General features: G+C 41.4%; 1 protein-coding gene across 1 annotated transcript in view; it reads right to left on the bottom strand.

Moving 5' to 3' along the window:
- The window catches only part of ticrr (TopBP1-interacting, checkpoint, and replication regulator), a 44,220-nt gene extending 26,520 nt beyond the window's left edge, over nucleotides 1-17,700 (bottom strand). Inside the window, exons 1-8 of the mRNA XM_078529997.1 lie at nucleotides 17,010-17,700; nucleotides 14,281-14,602; nucleotides 13,342-13,577; nucleotides 12,681-12,912; nucleotides 4,952-5,081; nucleotides 4,725-4,861; nucleotides 4,122-4,325; nucleotides 3,331-3,482 (exon numbers count right to left, since the gene is read on the bottom strand). Coding sequence (XP_078386123.1) covers nucleotides 3,331-3,482; nucleotides 4,122-4,325; nucleotides 4,725-4,861; nucleotides 4,952-5,081; nucleotides 12,681-12,912; nucleotides 13,342-13,577; nucleotides 14,281-14,602; nucleotides 17,010-17,618 — 2,022 coding nt within the window. The 5' untranslated portion in view covers nucleotides 17,619-17,700. The remainder of the gene's footprint in view (nucleotides 1-3,330; nucleotides 3,483-4,121; nucleotides 4,326-4,724; nucleotides 4,862-4,951; nucleotides 5,082-12,680; nucleotides 12,913-13,341; nucleotides 13,578-14,280; nucleotides 14,603-17,009) is intronic.
- Between the last annotated feature and the right edge of the window lie 3,322 nt (nucleotides 17,701-21,022).

Raw genomic sequence — 21,022 nt, 5'->3', positions numbered from 1 at the left:
CTGGCAGCTACTTTCAACCAACTTTAGCTTGGGACAGGCTGTCTACCCCTACTAGGCTGCTTCTGCCTGGCAGCTGTCTTCAAAACTGAACTCAAACAGCTTCCAAATCAAACTGCTGTTTCTAGTTTCTTGTCTGTGCGTCTACAGTGGTGGGGGAGTGAACCTGCCTCTCTGGAGCCCTGTTGCTAGACAACAGCCCAGTTTTTTCTACTCTTGTTTGCTTAACTTTTCTTTCAGTCATAAACTCTCATTAGAAATGCAGGCACCTTTTAAAGTGAAACTAAAACACAACTTGACCTTTTCTTAAACAGATACAGAAATACAAATCAAACTTAAACATTAAAGCTAAAACTCATTCCCAACACCTGCAAATACCAATATAACTTACTTAAACTCTCTCTATTTCCTAACATATCCAAATGAACTCCTTGTGGTAGCGTAGCACATTCTCACCACTCCCTGGGAAAAATTTCTCTGAACTCCCTATCGCATTAGTGACTATCTTATATGTTATGCCCCTAGTACTGGCCTTTCCTATTTTCTCTATCTCAACCGTGTCAAACCCCTTTATAAGCTTAAAGGACTTTATCTGGTCACCTTTCGGTCTCATCTTCAATGGAGAAGAAAGAGACCCAGCCTGCTCAGCCTTCCCCAGTAGGTATAACCTCCAATTCTGGTGTAATGACAATTTTTTTTACGTCATATCCTTTTTACAATATAGAGGCCAGAACTCCCAAGTGTGGTCTAACCAATGTTCTATAGAAGTTTAATGTAATTTTTCTGCTGTACAATTCTATTCTGCTAGAAATGAACCCCAGTGATTTGTTTACTTTTTAAAAATGGCCTTATTATCCTGCATCACTACTTTGTGATTTGTGTATCTATACCCCCAAATCACTCTGCTCCTCTATCCCATTTAGACACTAAGTATTCTAAGACACTAAGTGACACCTCCTCATTCTTCCTAATAAAAAATGTATCATCTCACGCTTATCTATACTGAAATTCATTTGCAAATTATATGTCCTGTACCTAGTTGAAGCCCTTCTCAGTATTATACACACCCACCAAATTTGGTGCTGCCCTCAATTTTGAAATTGTACTTCTGATTCCAGAGTAAATTGTTTATGCTGATGGCAAACAACACAGATCTCAACACTGATCCTTGTGAACACCACCTTCCATCTTTTGCCAGTCTGATAACAAAATATTAAAACATTTTTTATATTCCTTCTTGGGATGAGTGTGTTGCTGGCAATGCCAGCATTTTATGCCTATCCCTAACTGTTCTTAAGATGGTGGTAATCCAGCTTCTTGAACCACTGCAGTCCATCTAGTGTTAGTACACCCACAGAGCTGTTAGGGAGGGAGTTCCAGGTTCTTGATCCAGTGACACTGAAGGAATGGTGATATAGTTCCAAGTCAGGAGAACTTGCAGGTGGTGGTGTTCCCATGAGTTTGCTACCCTTGTCCTTCATGATGGTAGAGATCATGGGCAGAATTTCCTGCCTGTCGGGCGGGCGGGTTCGACCCAATCTCCAGTGGGCATGGAGCCAGTCCCCGCCAGCGAAGCAGGACGTGCCGCCATTTTACATGGGTGGGCCAATTAAGGCCCGCCCAGCGTGACGTCCAGCGGGAAGCGCTATGTGCTCCCTGTGTGGGCGGGGGGGGGGGGGAATTCCCCAAAAGCGAGTGCGCGCTCTTTCACGCATGCGCACGAAAGAGCGCACATCTCCCTGAGGCTAAGTGCAGCCTCAGGGAGATCGCCTGGACTTTGAAAAATATTAAAAATAGAAAAAAAAAATCCCTTACATTTCCCCCTCATGTCCCAACTCATGTGACGTCGTCACATGTTCATAATTTACAGAATAACTTTATTAAAATTTTTAAAACCCTGCATGAAACCTTATCCTGCTGCTGGATGAGGTTTCATGTTTTCTCTATTTGCCGCCGGGGCTCGTGGCCTGCCCTCCAACCTTAAGGTTGGATGGGCAGGTCCTTTAATTGGTTAAATGATCCTGTCAATGGCCTCAATTGGCCATTGACAGGTCGGCGGGCCTGCAGCTGATTTTGCTGCACCTCCGCCTTCCTGAAAATTTAAATGGGGTGGGATGACGTCGGGGGTTCCGCCTGAGGTTATCCCCTGTCATTTTACATGTCGGCGAGCAGGGCACTGTTCTGTTGAAGGGTCATGAGGACTCGAAACGTCGACTCTTTTCTTCTCCGCCAATGCTGCCAGACCTGCTGAGTTTTTCCAGGTAATTCTGTTTTTGTTTTGGATTTCCAGCAACTAAGATTAAGTGTGCTCTTCAACAGATAAGGGAAGGACAGATGGTCCCAGCTTAGATAGGAGTAAAGGTCTCTGCCTGGGTGATAATAGGGACATACAGTGCACGTACCTGTTACCAGAGATGTCTGTTTAATGTAAACTTATATGTTGACGAGATCGGAATCTGGAGAATGTTCTTGTACAAATGTATAAAAATGCTGAACACTTGTAACTTAGCAGAGTGCTATCTCAAGCTGCCTTGAGATGGTTCTCTCCTTGCAATTGCTCGAATAAACGATCATGACCTGTACCTGAGACTCCTGTGGTCTGTTTGTTAAAGCTACAATATTTATATGTCCAGTTAAGTTTCTGCTCAATGGTAACCCCAGGATGTTGATGGTGGTGGATTCAGCGATTGTAATGCCGTTGAATGTCTAGTGGAGATGGTTAGATTCTCTCTTATTGGTTAAAGTCTAATAATTCCTGTAATGTTATATCAATGGACCAAGTCAAAGTGACAATACTGCAATAATGTGTACTAATAGCAATAGATGAAATCAACAGAGTTTGTTTTTTTCGTAGTACGAACTTAAGAATTGCTGAAAAGAGACATGCCTAAGCTTTTAGTCTTGCATTCATCAGGTCACTTGCAAGAATGCCAATAAGGGGGAAAACAACAAATTATACTGTATGTGAAGAGAGTGCTGATTGGTTGGCAAGTGGCATTGCCTTGGTGGGATACCTTGACCAATCAGGGTCAAGCTGCCTGGTTTAAATTTCAAACAATGCTTAGCAGTTAACTGCCATTCCCATCTGTGGTGCATTCTCCACGACAGTACCACTTGCCAATCAATCAGCACTCTCTTCATACACAGTATAAATTGTTGTTTTCCCCCTTAAATTGCTATTCTTGCGAGTGCCCTGATGAGTGCAAGGCAAAAAGCTTAGGCATCTCTTTTTTTAGCAATACAGTTAGTTTACTTCCTCTTAATAATAACCCATGAAAGTGAGATCATTAAATTCCTTTAGAATTATCAAACCAAATTAGAAACTGATATTACCTCAAAAACTTCAGTGTTGCCAGATTTTAGGTACATTTTAATGACTTCGACTGCATTCTGTATGAAACTGAACTGCGACAATTCATCATCTACAACATGTTTCTGGTAATTCTCTTTCAAACTGGACACCATCTCCTCGTCACTTTTAAAATCTATAATACAAAGACAGAATGAAAAGTCAAATTTAAAAGCTGCAAATAAGTAATATATGAATAATGGTAGAGTAGTGAAAGATGTACTACATGATTTAACTTTTTTTCCAATCAGACCATTAATATACCCATCACAAAAGTATGCATAAAATATAGTGTTGTATAGCACTGGATACATTTTTAAAAAAATGTAATATCCTGTTTTTTAAATGAGAAAACTACAGGAATCTTCCCGAGACTTCAGCATTTCTTGTGTTACGGTTCCACAAACAATCACCCATCAACTATTCAATACTGTAGTCTTGACACAGTCCCTAGTGAACACCAGTCCACAGTACAATCATTCCTCGCCCTTTAATCTAATAATGATCAACAAAACAACTCCACTGCTTTCACAGACTGCAAACTCTTCTCTTTCTTGTACTGGTTCGCATTGTCATATGCTCAATAATAAAAAGCAAGTGACTGGGCAATCAGGGTTTTAGCATTCCCCAACTAAGCCATTAAAACTTAAACCACGATGACTATACTTGCTATTCTGAAAGGAATCCAAACATCTGAAAGGAAGTTTCCTCTAAAATAATCAAGACAATGACAAATCTGATCTACAATTTCAGTAAAAGCAGCAATAAGACATACCTACTGTACTCTTCCTCACTCTTTTAGATTTCTGTTCGCTCCCCAAACGTTTCTTGGACTGATGGGTGGACTCATCTCCAATGGGAAGCTGCATCCCATCTGGCTGGCTTTTTTGTGCTTTCAGGTTTAGCCTAGCAACATTCAACATCTGAAGAGAGCGGCTCATCGATCTCATCTTCTGTCGGATGGGGGTCCGAGGACCACCTGAAATTAATTGATAAAGCAACAAGAGAAATGCTCAGGATAGGAAGAAAATCAGAAGGTGGCCAATCAGTAAGCAAGCTGACCTGAGTGGCTCAGTTGCTAAATGTAGTACCATCTGGGCCACAAAGTTTGAGCAGAATGATCTCAGCCAAATTAGCACTTGAGTGCTATGATTTATCTTAGACCAGAATTTCTCTTATCCTGCAGAGATAAACAGCAGGCTGATACTCACCATCCAAGCTCACGAGATTGCTCAATTAAAGCATGTTACCACAGAACCATATCACAATTAAGAGTCCTCTCATTCAGAACAGGAACTGTATGTAGGGAAAAAAACGCTACGAGGCAAATCCCCCTGTAACTATGCTTTAAATTCCAAGCAATTTATACTATACTTACATCGTCTCCTTTTTACCCCCTGCTCTACAGCTGCTCCAGCTTCGTCTGCAGATTTCCTCTGGTAGAACTCTGCTAACTGACCAGTTAGGGCAAGTTCAGAATCCATGTTAGCTTTCTCATCTTCTCCCTGCATTGATCTAATGCACAAACAACAATTTTAGTTTTTGGGATACAGTTACTTTACCATTTCAGAGGTTAGAAATATCTTATAACAATCCACATCTTACCTGAATGATTGCATTAGAGCAGAGCTTGCTCCTGACAATTCAGATAATGGAAACCAGCCTTCACCAAAGGAAATTCTTTGTTGGGAAGTCTCGGCCAACTCTAGTTGTACCCAATCCGGAACAGTAAGCTCTTGTGGAAAAAAAGACAAATTCAATTCACCCGTTTATTCTACATCATTAGGCAGGTTTGAGAGCCTGAAAGTGACCACCTTGGAAAATAGAAGGCTCATGCTATTTAAGGCTTCAAGATTAAGAAAGTAGACAAATCAAACTTCACTGACATATTTGAAACTTCTACAAAATCTAGAGGCAGAGGGCATGGGTTTCAAGTATGCATTGGATTCATGGAACAGATTTCCTGAAGATAGGCAGATAGTGTGGAAATTCAAGGCACTGTTAAGTATATTTGAGGAACTGGGTAACTGAAATTTTTTGGACCAGTCAAATGGATGCAAACTTGTTCTTTCCTAGATTCCATGACTGTAATGTATCTTACATCTAGTCAGGTCCATGAGTTGTTCAAAGGTCATGACTCCTTCATGTTTAGTACTTTATCTTAAAAAATTGTTGTTCAAATTTGACAATCGTTAGAAAAGAAAAATTGCAATCAATTGATTAGTTTTGTGTTTGTGCACATTACAACAGCATTTGTAATCTCATGTGGTTCTTTGGTATATTAGCAGATGGGACCAGATTTCCATTGTGTTAATAATTCATAAGCTCTGCTTTGAAAAATTTGTTCAACTTCATTTAAAAATGTTTCTTTGTTGGCATACTGTACATTTTCCCCTTTCTCTACTGGAGTTTGATTCTATTATTGAATGGTACTGCTTTAAATAGTCATCATGATCTCAGACAAGACTGGCTGTATTCCATTGCTAGAGAAATCACAGCTGTTCTATATTAAGTTTTTAGGCTGTTTAAATAGTAATTGACATTCATACAGCAGGGTAAAACTTACTGTTATTGAAAACTTCTATGCAATGGGAAATAATACAACATTCAGACGTTGCTAATCCATTGTCGTTACAATCAACCACTTACTGTCAAATCTTCATAATTCAAAATTGCTTTTGCACTGAAATTATTAATAAATTATAATAAGACAAAGTCAATAACAGAGCAAAATGGGAATTGATTTTTAATTTCAATACATTGGCCTAAACAGTTCAACACTTTTTTAAAGAAAAAAGATTCTAATTCACTATGACTTTAGCAGGTTAATGTTTATTGAATTTCAGGATAGAGCTCAAAAGGAAAGAATTAACTACATTTTTCCAAATGTGGTTTGCTTTGTTGCAATGCTGTCTATTTAAATACATTTTATTTAGTGAATAAATAATCTGGAACGATTGATCATCATTGTCTCAATGAGAGGAGAAATCGAGATTATGGGGCAAATTTGAGGAATTATTCTGCTAAACTAAAGGTGCAGAGCTAAAATTACAAAATTCAGCAAGATTCATATAAATCGTCTTTTGTGTATAGTGGGTAATCATGTCAGCATCAATATGTCCACTATAAACACTGGGGAATTGCAATCATAATTTTAATTTAGTTATGTTAATCGGACAATAGTGTGGATTTTGAGAGGATTACCAACAATCCATGGAATAATAACTCACCATAAGGCAGTTCAAGGAGAAAAGTGGCCAATACTTTTAAAATTAAACTAACAATTAACTTTATTACATTCAGTATCTACACAGATACTGTGCTGCAAATGTGAGCGTGCAGCATTTCAGGAAACTTAGTTCATAAACGCTATTTAATATAACATTACATAAACCAGCCAACAAGTCTATCTCATCGTTAAAATATTTTCCTGTACAGCAGACAGCACATTCAACAGGCCTTTGGTTAGAGTTCTTGTTATCCACAGAACCAAAAGCAAGCTCTGGCTTGCTCAGTTCTGAAAAAGTTCTGAGCAATACTCCAAGACCTAGTAACAAGAATACAGCAGCAGGCTGTCAAGCTTGTAACTTCCATTCTGAAAATTTCCAATATCTTATCAGTGGCCAGAGCACTCTTAAGTTCCTCTGATTCCCCTGTTACAATACTTAACTGTTCCTATATCTTGTCACACATCAAAGTTCACATTCAAAGAAATCAATATCACGAATAAGCATTATACACAAATTAAATTTCACACCTCCTCAAGTTTAAGAAGCCCTATTCTTTATCTAAATGTAACAATGCTGAGTCCAAAGGAATAACAAACAACTGAAAAGTACGGGGCACAGGTGGAGATAGGCAACTATGCCGGAGTAACACAGAGACTGAGTGCGTAGCGAACTAGGTCCACATGGGAATTTGGTGCACAGGGGCAAGAGGTGTAGTATACATTGGAATTAAGTGAGTAATTAACTTAATTTAACTAAATAAGATAAGTAATAATGATGGGACAGGAGTTATGTTGCAGCTGTGAACATGAGAGTTTTTAGACGCCAAGGCGATCCATGACAAACCTGTCTGCAGGAAGTGTAAGCAGCTAGAGGAATTCCAGGTCAGGATTATTGATCTGGAAGCCGAGCTGCAGACACCGTGCAACATAAGGGAGGGCGAGAAATACTTGGGCACTTTGTTCCAGAAGACGGTCACGCCTCTTAGAATAGGGTCATTTGTTTTGGTCAGCAGTGAGGGACAGGAGGATGTGACCATGAGTAAGGCAAGTAATGTGTCCAAGACGACAGTAGTGGAGGAGCCTTAGAGTTTGCAATTGTCAAACAGGTTGGTATGCTCACAAACTGTGTGGACGAAAGCGAGGCCTGCAAGGTGGATGAGCAGGTTGGCTGTGGCACCATGGTACAGGAAGCCGTTCAAGCAGGGGGAGCAAACAGGAATGTGGTGGTAGTAGAGAATAGTATAGTGAGGGGAATTGGCACTGTTCTCTGCAGCAAACAGCGAGAGTCCAGTCATCTGTGGTCCATCTACGGCGATGGGGTGGCATAGTGGGATTGTTACTGGACTAGTATTCCAGAGAGCCAGGGTAATCCTCTGGGTACCCAGGTTCGAATCCCATGGCAGATGGTGAAATTTGAATCCAACAAAAATCTGAAAAGTCTGGTGATGACTATGAAACCATTGCCGTAAAACCCCATCTGGTTCACTAATGCCCTTTAGGGAAGTAAATCTGCCATCCTTACCTGGTCTGGCCTACATGTGACTTCAGACCCACAGCAATACGGTTGGCTCTTAAATGCTCCCTGAATGAGGGCAATTAAGGATGGGCAATAAACACTGGTCTAGCCAGCAACATCCACATCCCATGAACAATTTTTTTAAAACGTAGGTACCAATGACATAGGGAGGACAAGGAAGGAGGTTCTGCACAGTCAATATGAGAAGCTAGGTACCAAATTAAGAAGCAGAACTTCAAAGGTAATAATGTCTGGATTATTACCTGAGCCACATGCAAGTTGGCAGAGGAAATTAGGGAGATGAAAGCGTGGCTCAAAGACTGGTGCGGGAGAAGTGGGTTCCGGTTCCTGGGGCACTGGCACCAGTACTGAAAAAGTGGGGGCTGTACTGTTGGGACAGTCTACACCTGAACCATGCTGGAACGTGTGTCCTTACGAATCATATAACTAAGGAAATAGAGAGGGCTTTAAACTAAACAAGGGGAGGAGAGGGTCAAGCTTGGGTAGATGTGGCAAATCAAGGGGTAGATTCAAGGCAGGAGACATTAATAGTAATATGGGAAACGAGGGTCATAGGTTTTATCTTCTGTCCCTTGCTGCTATTCTAAGAACACACCAATAGACAAGGCTAGATGTTACAAAGATAACAAAAAGACAAAACTAAAGCCTCTATGTGAATGAGCATAGCTTTCATAAGAGTGAATGAATTGATAGCACACACTGAAGTAAATAAATATGATCTGATAGCCATTATGGAGATGTGGCTGCAGAATGGGTCCTAAATATTGAGGGGCATAGGATATTCAAGAAGAATAGGAAGCTAGGTGAAGGTGGAGGGGTAACACTGTTGATCAAGGTTGGCACTGATGCAATAGTTAGAGATGACCTTAGTTCAGATCGTCAGGATGTAGAATCAGTTTGGGTGGAGATGAAGAATAGCAGGGAAAAGAAGCCACAAGTGGGAGTGGTCTACAGGCCCCCTAACAGTAACAATAATGCAGGACAAAGTATACAAGAAATATTGAGTGCTTGTGATAAACGGACAGCAATAATCATGGGTGAGTTTAATCTATATATAAACTGGAAAAATCAAATTGGCAGTAGTAGTCTGAATGAGGGGTTCGTAGATAGTTTTTTTTAGAGCAGCACATTCTGGACCCAACCAGGCAGCAGATTATATTATACCTGGTATTGTATAATGTGACAAGATTAATTAATTACCTCAAAGTGAAGGCAACCCTAGGTAACAGTGACCACAATCCAATTGAATTTTATATCCAGTTTGAAAGGGAGAAGAGTAGGTCTAAGATTAGTATTTTAAACTTAAATAAGGGCAATTATGTGGACATAAAGGCTAAGCTAGCTGAAGTGAACTGGGGTAAGAGGCTAGGGTATAGATCAATATAGAAGCAGTGGCAGACATTTAAGGGGATTTTTCAGAAAACTCAGGATAAGCATATTCCTACGATAAAGAAAAATTCTAAGAGGAGGACCCACCATCTTGGTTAACTGAACAAGTTAAGGAGAGCATCAAACTTAAGGAAAAAGCATGTAATTGCGCAAAGATGAATAGCAAGTCAGATGATTGGTCAGAATATAAAGAACGGTAGAGAATAACTAAAAGGTTAATCAGGAGTAAGAAATTAGAATATGAGAGGAAGCTGCCTAGAAATGTAAAAATGGATAGCAAGAGTTTCCACAGGTGTTTAAAAACAAAAAAAGTAGTGAGTATTTGTCCTCTAGAGTGACAGTAGGGAGTTAATAGTAGATAAGGAAATGGCAGATGAAATGAACAAATATTGTGCTTCTGTCTTCACTACAGAGGATACAAAAAACATTCCATTAATAGCTGCAAATCAGGGGATGGACAGGAAGAGGGGAACTTGGAATTACACTCACTAGGGAAGCAATGCAGAGCAAAGTGATGGAGCTGCAGGCTGACAAGTCTCCAAGTCCCGATGGACTTCATCCTAGGGTCTTAAAAGAGGTGGCTAATGCCATGAAACTAACATAGGTTTCCACATTATTGTGATTTATTGTAAAGTAGGTTTGTGGGTCTGAGTGTCAATGGGTATGATTTAATTGAATTAGATTCAGGTAGACTGCAAGCTTGAAATTATCAAAAAAAGTTAGGAGTAAAAGGCATTTGAAATGCTAATGAGAAAATATGGATGAGGTCTTAGCATATAAGGTGTGAAGGAAATTTGCATTTTTAGATAAGTAAAGAATTGTTTGGGTTTCAAAGGGATGATAGGATGTTTACAACTAACAAGATAAGCAAGGCCAAGCAATGTGTTTATTTTTCCCCCAAAGGTACTGACCATATTGGCAACATGAAAGATTTTTATATTATGCGAAAAGTAAATTTCCAAAGACATAGAACAATAGAATTTACAGACTAAAGAGGGAGAAACATATATAAAGAGGAATGGAAGGCTATGTTGGGTGGCCATGTAAAATCCTGAACGTTACACCATGTGACAGACTTGGATGAAGCCTCCAGCCTCTTTTGCAGAAGTCAGGTGTGTCCAGTAACCAAAGGAAAGCCTTTCGAATTCCATTGTCGAGTGGTGGCTATGGTAAGCTTGCTTGCCATTTAAATTAAAAATCTATTTTGGACTGTTGCCTTAAAAGGGAGCATGTAGTTGAGAGTCAGGTTAATTAGGAATTTGTTATTACAGTTACTTAATACAATCTTATGTATGGGCTTGAAATTATTTTTGTTAATAAATGTTTTAATTTAGTTTTAAAATCACTATAGGGGTTAGTGGACTCTACTTCTGAATTCAATACATAAATCTTCTCGTAATAAATACAAGTTGCAAAACTGTTGCGATAGCATTGCCAAGTTTCCTTGCCTGGCACACATCATCTGCCATGTCATAACATTAATGAGGTAGTAAATGCGTTGGCATTAATTTTCCAAAATTCCCTAGATTCTGGTAAGGTTCCATCAGACTGGAAAGTAGCAAATATAACCCCTCTATTCAAGAAGGTGAGGGGGGATTGCGGCAGGAAACAGAAAACTATAGGGCCAGTTAGCTTGACATCTATCGTGGGGAAGGTGGTGTTAGAATCGATCATTGAGGAGGTTATAGCTGGGCACTTAAAGAAATGCAAGATAATCGGGAAGAGTCAGCATGGATATGTAAAAGGGAAATAATGTTTAATCAATTTATTGTAGCTCTTAGGAGTAACATGCGCTGTGGATAAAGAGGAGCATGTAGACGTGCTATACTTGGATTTCTAGAAAGCATTTGATAAGGTGCCAAATCAAACGTTATTGTGGAAAATAAAAGCTCATGGTGCAGGGGTTAACATATTAGCAGGGATAGAAGATTGGCTGGCTGGCAGAAAACAGAGTATGTATAAATGGGTCTTCTTCTGATTGGCAGCATGTAGCGAGTGGAGTCCCACAGGGGTCTGTGCTGGGGCCTCAACTTTTTACAATTTATCAATGTAAAATTATGACTTAAGATGATAGTTAAATTTGCAGATGACAAAGATACTTGGAAAGTATGTTGATGATGAAGACATAAGGAGATTGCAGACTGATATAGATAGGTTGAGTGAATGAGTAAAAATCTGGCAGATGTAGCATAATGTAAGAAAATGTGAAGTTGCTCACTTTGGCAGGAAGAATAAAAAAGCAAAGCATTATGTAAACAGAGAACAGCTATAGAATTCCTAGGTACAGACCAATCTGGGTGTTCTTGTGCATGAGTCACAAAAAGTTAACATGCAGGTGCAGGTAATTAAGGCAGCTAACGAATGCTATCCTTTACAATGAGAGGAGGTGTCAGCTGTGGCTCAGTCCACAGCACCCTCGCCTTTGAATCAGAAGGTTGTGAGTTCATGTCCCACTCCCGGAAACCAAGAACTGTGATTGTACTCAAAAGAGTTGCAATCTGTGACTGTTGATAACTCGAAAGAATTTTTACAATGAGAGGAATTAAACATAAAAGTAAGGATGTTGTGCTTCAGTTATACAGGGCATTGGTGAGACCACATCTCGAATACTGTGTGCAGTTTTAGTCTCCTTATGTAAGAAAGGATTTAAACCGTGTTGGAGGTGGTACGCTAGATTGATACCTGGAATGAGCAGGTTGACTTATGAGGAAAGGTTAGACAGACTGGGCTTGTTTCCACTGGAGTTTAGAAGAGTGAGGGGTGACTTGACTGAAGTATATAAGATCCTGAGCAGTTTTGACAAGGTGGATGTGGAAAGGATGTTTCATCTGGTGGGTCAGTTCAGAACTAGGGGGCACTGTTTTAAAATTAGGGGTCGCCCTATTAGGACAGCGATGAGGAGACTTTTTTCCTCCGAGGGTTGTGCGGCTTTGGAACTCTCTGCCTCTGGATATTTTAAAGGTGGAGGCAGATAGATTCTTGTTAGGCAAGGTTATCAGAGGTAGATGGGAATGTGGAATTGAAACACAAACAGGTCATCCATTATCTTATCGAATGGCAGAGCAGGCTCGAGGGCCAAATGGTCTACTTTTGCTCCTATTTTCTATGTTCATATATCCAAGAAGAGGAATGAAATAAATTTCCAAATTAATGCCCAAACTATGCTTCGTTTTCCTTACCTGAACATTCATCAGTGATATCAGAGAAAAGATTTAATGCTCTGCCTACAACATCCGGGGCCCCTGAAGACATCGCTTGGTTATTCTCAGTTAACTCTGTCTTCAAGAGAAGCTCCTCAAACTCTGGTTCTTGTTCCCAGGAGATCAGTGTGAGCACTGCTGTGCCACTAAGCAAGGGAGACAGTACTCCTGTACACGGCGGCAGGTAATTATTCAACTCCATATCAACAACCTAGAAAAATATGAACAACAAATACCACATTGATCTCTTTCAAGATTCTTAAATGTTTTTCCTATCAATTTTCCAAATAAGCAGGTTCCTATATGACTAACTGCTAACCAGAACAATTTGAATAATCAAAACCTGTTATGTTGGAAGAGATGTTACCAAATATCAGTGCAAAATACATCACATCTCTACTTCTCTTTAGCTCTGAAGTCATACGGACTCAAAATGTTAACTGTTTCTCTCCCCACAGATGCTGCCAGACCTGCTGAGCTTTTCCAGCATTTTCTGTTTTTATCCAGCATCCACAGTATTTTGCATTTATCATTAATCTTTTGTTCAACAAGTGACAATTAAAATCCCAGGTGAATAGATGGGAACACAACATACAATTAATACACATCTTGAAAAACTAATTTAAATGAAAATACCCACCAAATATATGTTTTTGCAGGCCATTTCCTCTAGAAGTCGTTGAAGAAAGTAGGTCTCTTTAGTTTCCTTCTGTCTGGCTCGTTGTAAGATCCAAGCATGTGTTGACAACCGGTCAGTCCTTTGCAGATCCCAATCTTTTACAGCTCCTTTTACTATAATACTCGCTGGCGCAGTCAGGTGTTTCTGACTACAGGAAACTGGCTCCAAAGTGATAGGGCAGCACACCTCCTGCTCTCCTGCTCAAGGAGGAACAACAAAATAATTTTACAAATTTCCAACACACAAAATAATAAAGTGGAGCCTCAAATGGAAGAGTTTGCATTTAAATAGTACCTTTTTTATACCTCTCAGAAATGCCCCAGAGCTCTTCACATTCAACGAATTATGTTGAAGGACAGTCACTTATGTACATAAGCTCAGCAACCATTTGGCGCACAGCAAGAGGCCAAAAACAGCATATCAGATAGCCAGCTGACACGCTTTGGTGGTGTTGGTTGCAGGAGAAATGTTTCCCTAAACAGTGGGAGAACTATCTGCACTTCTCCAAATAGTAAAACAGGTTCTTAGAACTCCTTAAAAATATGAGAACCAGATTTGACATGACATTGGATTTACATTCTGTGTGGTGTCAACTGAAACAGTGCTGAGTGTTTTATATTGGAAATTTGACTCAGATTGATTCCCGACTATAGATTTACACTGCAAGTTAGCTTTGATAAAAGTGGAAATTGCTCTGCGCCATGAATACTTTTATTGCAACTGCAGCCCAAGTAGCGTTAAAATGTCTCAACTACCGATTTGTCAGGTTAACAATATAAGCTGAATTTAAGATAGGAAATGCTAAACCGGAATCAAAAAAGCATACTATTCTAAAGGACCATTATGTACAGAAAGCACACTTTCAAATTTGACAACGGTAGGAAAAGGGGTGATAATTACCTTGTGTGATAGTCAGTAATCCTTGCTGAAGAGGAAACATCTTTCGATAGGAACTTTCAACATTCACAATATAATTCATGCTGCAATCGAATGGAAAGAAAGCACCCACTGTTTTCCTCTGTTTCGCGTACTCCTTTGCATCTATTCCATTCTTCTCAAAAGCAATCTTCTTCAGGCCAACTTGGGAAGTTTTGCCCAATAGTACAGCAGAGTCATTAAGCGTAAGTTCCATTAAAGCAGCAAATGGAATTAAACTTCCACCAACCAAGCGCATCACTTCAGAGACCATCTTATAGCCAATATGATCAGAAGCTCCAATGAACTAGAGAGGAAAAGAAATCAAATCTAAGTTCTTTCATAAAACCTAGCATACAAAGTGTAAAAGCACAATTTGTTCACAGCAAGATCCAGTAAACAGCAATGGGGTATAATGGGATAATGATTGGACAAACTGTTTTATAAATGTTGGTCGAGGGATAAACATTGGCCAGGCCAAAAGAGCTTCCTCTCCCCACCCACACCCCACTGGTGTTTAAAATACTACCCTAGGATCTTTTACATTCACCTGGGTGGGCAAACAGAGCATCAGTTTAATGTTTGCCAAACCGTCAAATTTAAATAAGACCAAGTGGAAAGTAAGAGATAGAATTGTATATAGGATGAAGTTGCTAGGGTTTTGAAAGTTAGATTGGCTTGGACCGTCAGCCCCAGGGATCCACAGCATGGACATGTCCTTTAAGGCTACAGTGCTGTGCATTCCTGGGGTGAATTAGAGGCCAATTTCTCTTAGGCAGTTCCTAGTCAATTAGAAATCAAGGAAATCAACAGGAAATAATTGATGCTGTGACTGTATTTTGCATGCGTGACAAAATGCAAAATCCAATGTAACATAAATATTAGCCAATCTCCAATAGTGCTCTAAGTGAGAATGCACCACTCTGCAGCAACACAAGTGTGATGGGGAACATGAATAAGAATTGCACTGCACGGAAGACCTATTATAAATGTTGCTTCATCGCATTCTCAGAACACCCTAAAGCATTTCATATGCAATGAATTACTCCTTGAGATGCAGTAGCTGTCACTTAGGTAAATACAGCAACTTATACGCACATAGCAATATCTTAAATAGCAATGACCACCAATTGGTTTTTACATCTGTTGGTCGAGGAAAAATGTTGGCAAGGATACTCTGCTCTATTTTCCAATTGCCAAGAACTCTTCAACATTCATTTGAACAAGGAGCAGGTATCTTCAGTTTAATGTTTCACCTGGAAAGATACACCTCATACATATGCTGCAGCTGTAAATGTTACACTGGCTGTTGTAACACATTCCTCATTACATTTTGATTTGATAGAACAGAATCTGGCCAATGCAGTTACCATAAGTTAGTAGTCCTAATAGTCTGTATTAAAGAACAAATTACTTTGTAAAGGAAGTTATTTGTTTTGTAGGCAAACATGGCAGCCATATTGTGCACATCAAGATCCCCAACAGTCACAAGATCAACATGCAAATAGAACTTTGACAGTATTATAGTTGAGGGGGAGAAGTTTGGCTGGGACAACAGAACTCAGTGCACTTCCACGAATGGTGCCACAGGAATATTATTTTTCATGTTAACCTGAATTGGCAGATACAGCTGTGATTTAACCTCTTATCTGAAAGAGGGCATCTCCAACAGTACAACATTCCCACAATACAGCACTGGAATGTCAACCTAAATTATGTCAAGGCTTGGAGTAGGACCTGGACCATGCCTGGGGTGGCTTTGGAAAGGGTGCATACAATAACTGCCTGTACGCTTGAGACTTTCTACGACCAGCAGGCACTGCAGGGAATAGCGTGTCTTATAGACGTTGAAAATACGATCAGTTAGTTAGATTCTTTTTGGTTTTGCTAGAACTTTGTTGCATATTTTAGTTTAATTCAACCATGTGTTTATTTCTTGTACATCAGTGGTTACACTTGTACTGATTCTCGTTTGGTGACACTAAAGCATCTCAGGCCTCCCTTATTGGCCCACAAATTTGATTAGGACAAGAATGCTGCCAACTATCAATTCTTGTTGTTTTAAAGTTACTGCATTCTGCTGCTCAGGTCCAGTCAGGTCAAGGGATCAATAACTTGCATTTATACAACACCTTTAATTAGTGAAACATCTGACAGGACTTAAATAAAAGCAAAATACTGTGGATGCTGGAAATGTGAAATATTATCCAAGTGCTGGAAAAATTCAGCAGGTCTGACATCTGTGAAGAGAGAATCAGAGTTAGTGAGTCAAATATCACTCTTCAGAACACAAGAAGCCATACTCGACTCAAACCATTCACTCTCTTTCTCTCTTCACAGACCTGCTGAGTTTTGCCCAGCACTTTCCCAAGTGCCCACAGTTGGGGCACCAAGCCACAAAGGATATTTTTTTTAAAAAGTGACCAATAGCTTGGCCAAAGAGGTGGGTATTAAGGAGGCGAGGGGGTTTAGGGAGGGAATTGTAGGCCTTGTGGTTTGGGCAGTTGACAGCACAGCGCCAATGGTGAAGTGATTAAAATCGGGGATGCGCAAGGGGTCAGGGTTGGCAGAGATCGCCCAGGGCTGTCGATTGCAGAGAGAGAGAGAGAGGGTGAGCCATGGAGGGGTTTAAAACAAGGATGAAACATTTTAAAACGGACCCGCCAAGAGGAGTTAAAATCGGGCGCCCTGTACGCCCGCAGCGCGCTCTTTACCTGTTGCAGCTGCTGGGTGTCCACCCAATGCAGGGCGATACAGTGGCTGGAGAGCAGGGCCCGGACTGGAGCCGGGATGATTTTCTCCGCCAGTTGCTGGCAGCTGTGGGTCGCGGGAAGCTGCAGGAAGCCGAGTAACTGAGCCCGGGAGTGCGGGCAGGGGGCGAAGAGGAAGAGGGAGCTCCGAGGCCGGGGCTGCGGGGCCTCCGTTCCCGACCCCCGGCGGCATTTGGCGGGGGAGGTGATGTCCGGCCGGTCCCACTGATAGTCCGACAAGGCCTCGATCAGCGCCGTCTGAGTGGTGGTGGCGGCGGCGGAGGAGGAGGAGGCGGCGCTCCCCCGCTCCCGGCCCGGCTCCACCTCCCGGCAGAGGGCTTCCTCCAGCTCCTCCAGGTGTCGGAGCCGCAGCTCCCTGAAGCCGCGGCCCCGGCCCCCGCCGCGGCCCCTGGCCCTCGCCGCCGCCGAGTCGAAGAGTTTAAAGGCCCAGCGGACATTGTGGAAGCCGGAGCCATGGGCCGAATGCAGCAGCACCCGCAGCGCGGCCAGCCGGACCAGCCCGGCCTCCGAGGCCGCCGTGTCCACCAGGAAGGCGATGTAGTGAGAAGCCATGGCCGCTGCCGGAGCCCGGGGGTGGGGGGGGGGGGCCTCTCTCACTGCCTCCGGCTCCGCCGCTCTCTCCGAGCCGCCGCCATTCTCCACATCTTCAACCGACAATTCTTGGCGCCCTTTTCATCTCTCAAAGCTGATTGGTTCCAGTTCCTTCGTCCTGTTCGCTCATTGGATAATGTTCCGAACGCTTCGCTCTCCTTATTGGTCCAATATCCGCACTTGCCTCTCGGTGATTCGCTGAAAGACACACAGACCCCCGTCGCTGATTGGCCACATAGCTGCGCAACTGCATATATGGATAACTGATTGGATAATGTACTTCGACGGTTATCCAATAGCCATCGAAGTAGCTCTTCTTGATTTCCGATTGGAAGACCCGACTGTAAACAACAAGGCCGGGCCAATGGGATAGCCACGTTTAAAATGCACTGTAGATTGTCCTTTTAAAAAACATTTAAACTTTGATGAAATATTGCACACGGGGCGGGGGAAGACACAGAAACTCATTTGTACAGAGCAAGATCCCAAACAGTTGATAATGTTGTGATGTTGATTGAGAAATGAATATTGACCAGGACTTGACGCTGCTTTTCTTTGAAATATTAGGACCCTTTACCTCCACTTAGAGGGCAGATTGGCGTCAGTTTAACATTATCCAAAGATGGCACCTCTGACAAAGCAGCATTCCCACAGCAAGTGGGATTTGAACTCACAACCTTCTGACTCAGCAGGAAGAGCACAGTCAACTTAGCCACTGCTGACACTTTCCCATTTGATCAGCACCAGAGGCATAAAATACAACTGGCTTCTGAGCCTGAATTGGGGGTGAAAACATAGAAACATGATCTTAATCCAGAATGTTGTTAGCTATGCTTTTCATCATTTTAATCACAATTTCTTGTGCTTTCTCTGTATATCCTCGGCACCTAACCTTTCACATATGTATCCAGTATCATACATATCAGTTGTTTTATGGCAATCTGGAGCAGTGTATTCTTCATTCTTGCGGCCTTTTGGGGGGAAGATATTTCCTCTGGATTCACTTTGAACAGGCTTAGTTCAAATTCTAAGATGGCATCTCCTCATTTGAGATTCCCCTACAGAGGCAAGAGTCATTCCCCATCTACCCTTCCAATTTCTTTCATTATATTGTACACCGCAATCATGTCACCCATTTCATTATCAGGGGTATAAAATTCTCAACTGGCTGAAAACTCTGGCACAAAGAAAAATGGTTATGATAGTTAGAGACCAAACACTCAGCCCCAGGACATCGCTGCAGGGGTTCCCCATTGCCATATCCTTACAATCAACATCTGGCAGCCACCATTAACCAGAAATTGAACTGGACCAGCTACTAAAATGGTACAGCTACTAAAGCAAGTCAGAGGCTGGGTATTCTGCTGCAAGTGGCTCACTTCTTGATTTCCCAAAGCCTCTCTACCACCTAAAAGACACATATCAGTAGTATGATGGAATACTTTCCACTTGCCTAGATTGGTGCAGCTCCAACAACACCCAAGAAGCTTGACACCATCCAGGAGGAACTAGTGTACTTGATTAGTGCTTCATCCAGTGGCTTAAACATCCAATCCCTCCACCACTAGTGCACTGTGGCCACACTGTGCACTTTCTACAGTAACTCCCCAGAGTTTCTTCAGCAGCACTCTATAAACTTAAAACCTCCACCACCTAGAAGGACAAGGGCAGCAGATGTATGGGAACACCATCACCTCCAAGTTCCCCTCAAAGTTACACACCTTGGACTTGGAAACCTAGAGCTTTCCTTCATTGTCACCAGGTCAAATTCCTGGAACTCCCAAAGAGCAATGTGGAAGCATCTTCACCACACAGACTGCAGCTTTTCAAGAAGAAGGCCCACCACTGCCTTCTCAAGGGCAACTAGAGGTGAGCAACAAATACCAAACTTACCAGCGATGTCCTCTTCCTGAAAATAAATTAAAATAATAAACCTTTCAAAGTCCAGGCATGTTTTCAAGAATTATTTTATTAATCAATGTCGCAGAAATATTTAACATGCAACATTTAAATGTTTAGTAAATATATATTTTTATACATATTACATTTGAACTTTTATTTGTAAATTTAAAATAAACTTTTTCTATCATTATCTGGACTGAAACCCTATATAAGGCTACACCAATCCATTGTTTCTGAACCAATAATCACTCCGCACATGCTTCCCAAGAGTACTCGGGTATTAATTCCAGCTCAGGCTGTCACAGTTATTTAGTGAAGCAGTCTATTCTATTCATCCTCAGGCTGCATGATCATTCAGCCTGTTAAAAAGATGGAGCCAGACAAGGGAAGTGTTTGTAAGGAACTTGTGCAGAGGTTGTGCTCACTGGCTGGCTCCCTGGCTACTCCCACTCTCAATCCCACTGATTTTCCATTCTTTTCCTGTGAATTAGTGTTATGGCATCATTGCCTCGTACATGCAGGCATTGCACCTCATCTGTGTCCCAAAGACAACAAAATGATCTTCTGTAGTATTTTACTGAGCTGGCACCACTCCTTTAATTCTTTCCTGACATCTGTTTATAGATGGTGAAGCATGGCAGACCTGAAGCTATAATGGCTGAATTATTGCCCCAAAATGGGATCATGTGACATCATCCCAGTGAGTTCCAACGGTTCAGCCTCCAATAGAAAAGCAATACAAAAGCACGGTGTCTCTTTTGGAGGGCCACATTTCCGTTAACCCTTTCTTTTCTGTACCTGGCATGTAGGTGTTTAAAGTCTCTGATAATTTAATCTGAATGAAACAGTGGCAAATTGGTCTGGTGCTACAGGGCATTTGTCTTATTAATGACTAATTGGATTAAAGCCCCTACTTGACATGCACAGAGTGACAGCTCGGATGGGAATGAGGCAACCCCATATGTCAGTGCCCCCAAGGAGAGATCTTACCTGGACAGGATGGGAAATGCTCACTGGAATTAAAAACCCTTTGATAATAAGACACTTCGGTCCAAGTCCATCTGAGCTATTGGCACAAATAGGATTTGACAAGTACACTATCTATTTGGTCAACCTATATGAGTGAAGCTTTCTACTGTACGTCAAACAAATTTCTGTATGGAATCATGTGCATTTTCCTTCCGTAATTAAAGAGACAGTGTGCTTTTTTTTTCCGAGTTGGTGAACAAAGCTGAAGTGCTTTAGGATTAAGGAGAAGCAGGCAGCATACATTGTCAGTCTCTGCAAACTGTCTTTAACTGGAACTTATGCAAGCAATCTCATTCTATTTACCCTCTTCTTAATCATTCTAAACAACACAATTTAATCCTTGCAGCTTGTGTGAACAACCGAGAACCAAATAATCAAGTGATTCTCCACTATACGCCCTACATACTCTTTCTCTTCCATGCATGATAATATTG

This window comes from Cetorhinus maximus, chromosome 26 (genome assembly GCF_964194155.1).
Source record: "Cetorhinus maximus chromosome 26, sCetMax3.hap1.1, whole genome shotgun sequence".
NCBI lineage: Eukaryota > Metazoa > Chordata > Chondrichthyes > Lamniformes > Cetorhinidae > Cetorhinus > Cetorhinus maximus.
The sequence above is the reverse complement of the archived record's forward strand: the minus strand, read 5'-3'. Positions and strand labels throughout refer to the sequence as shown.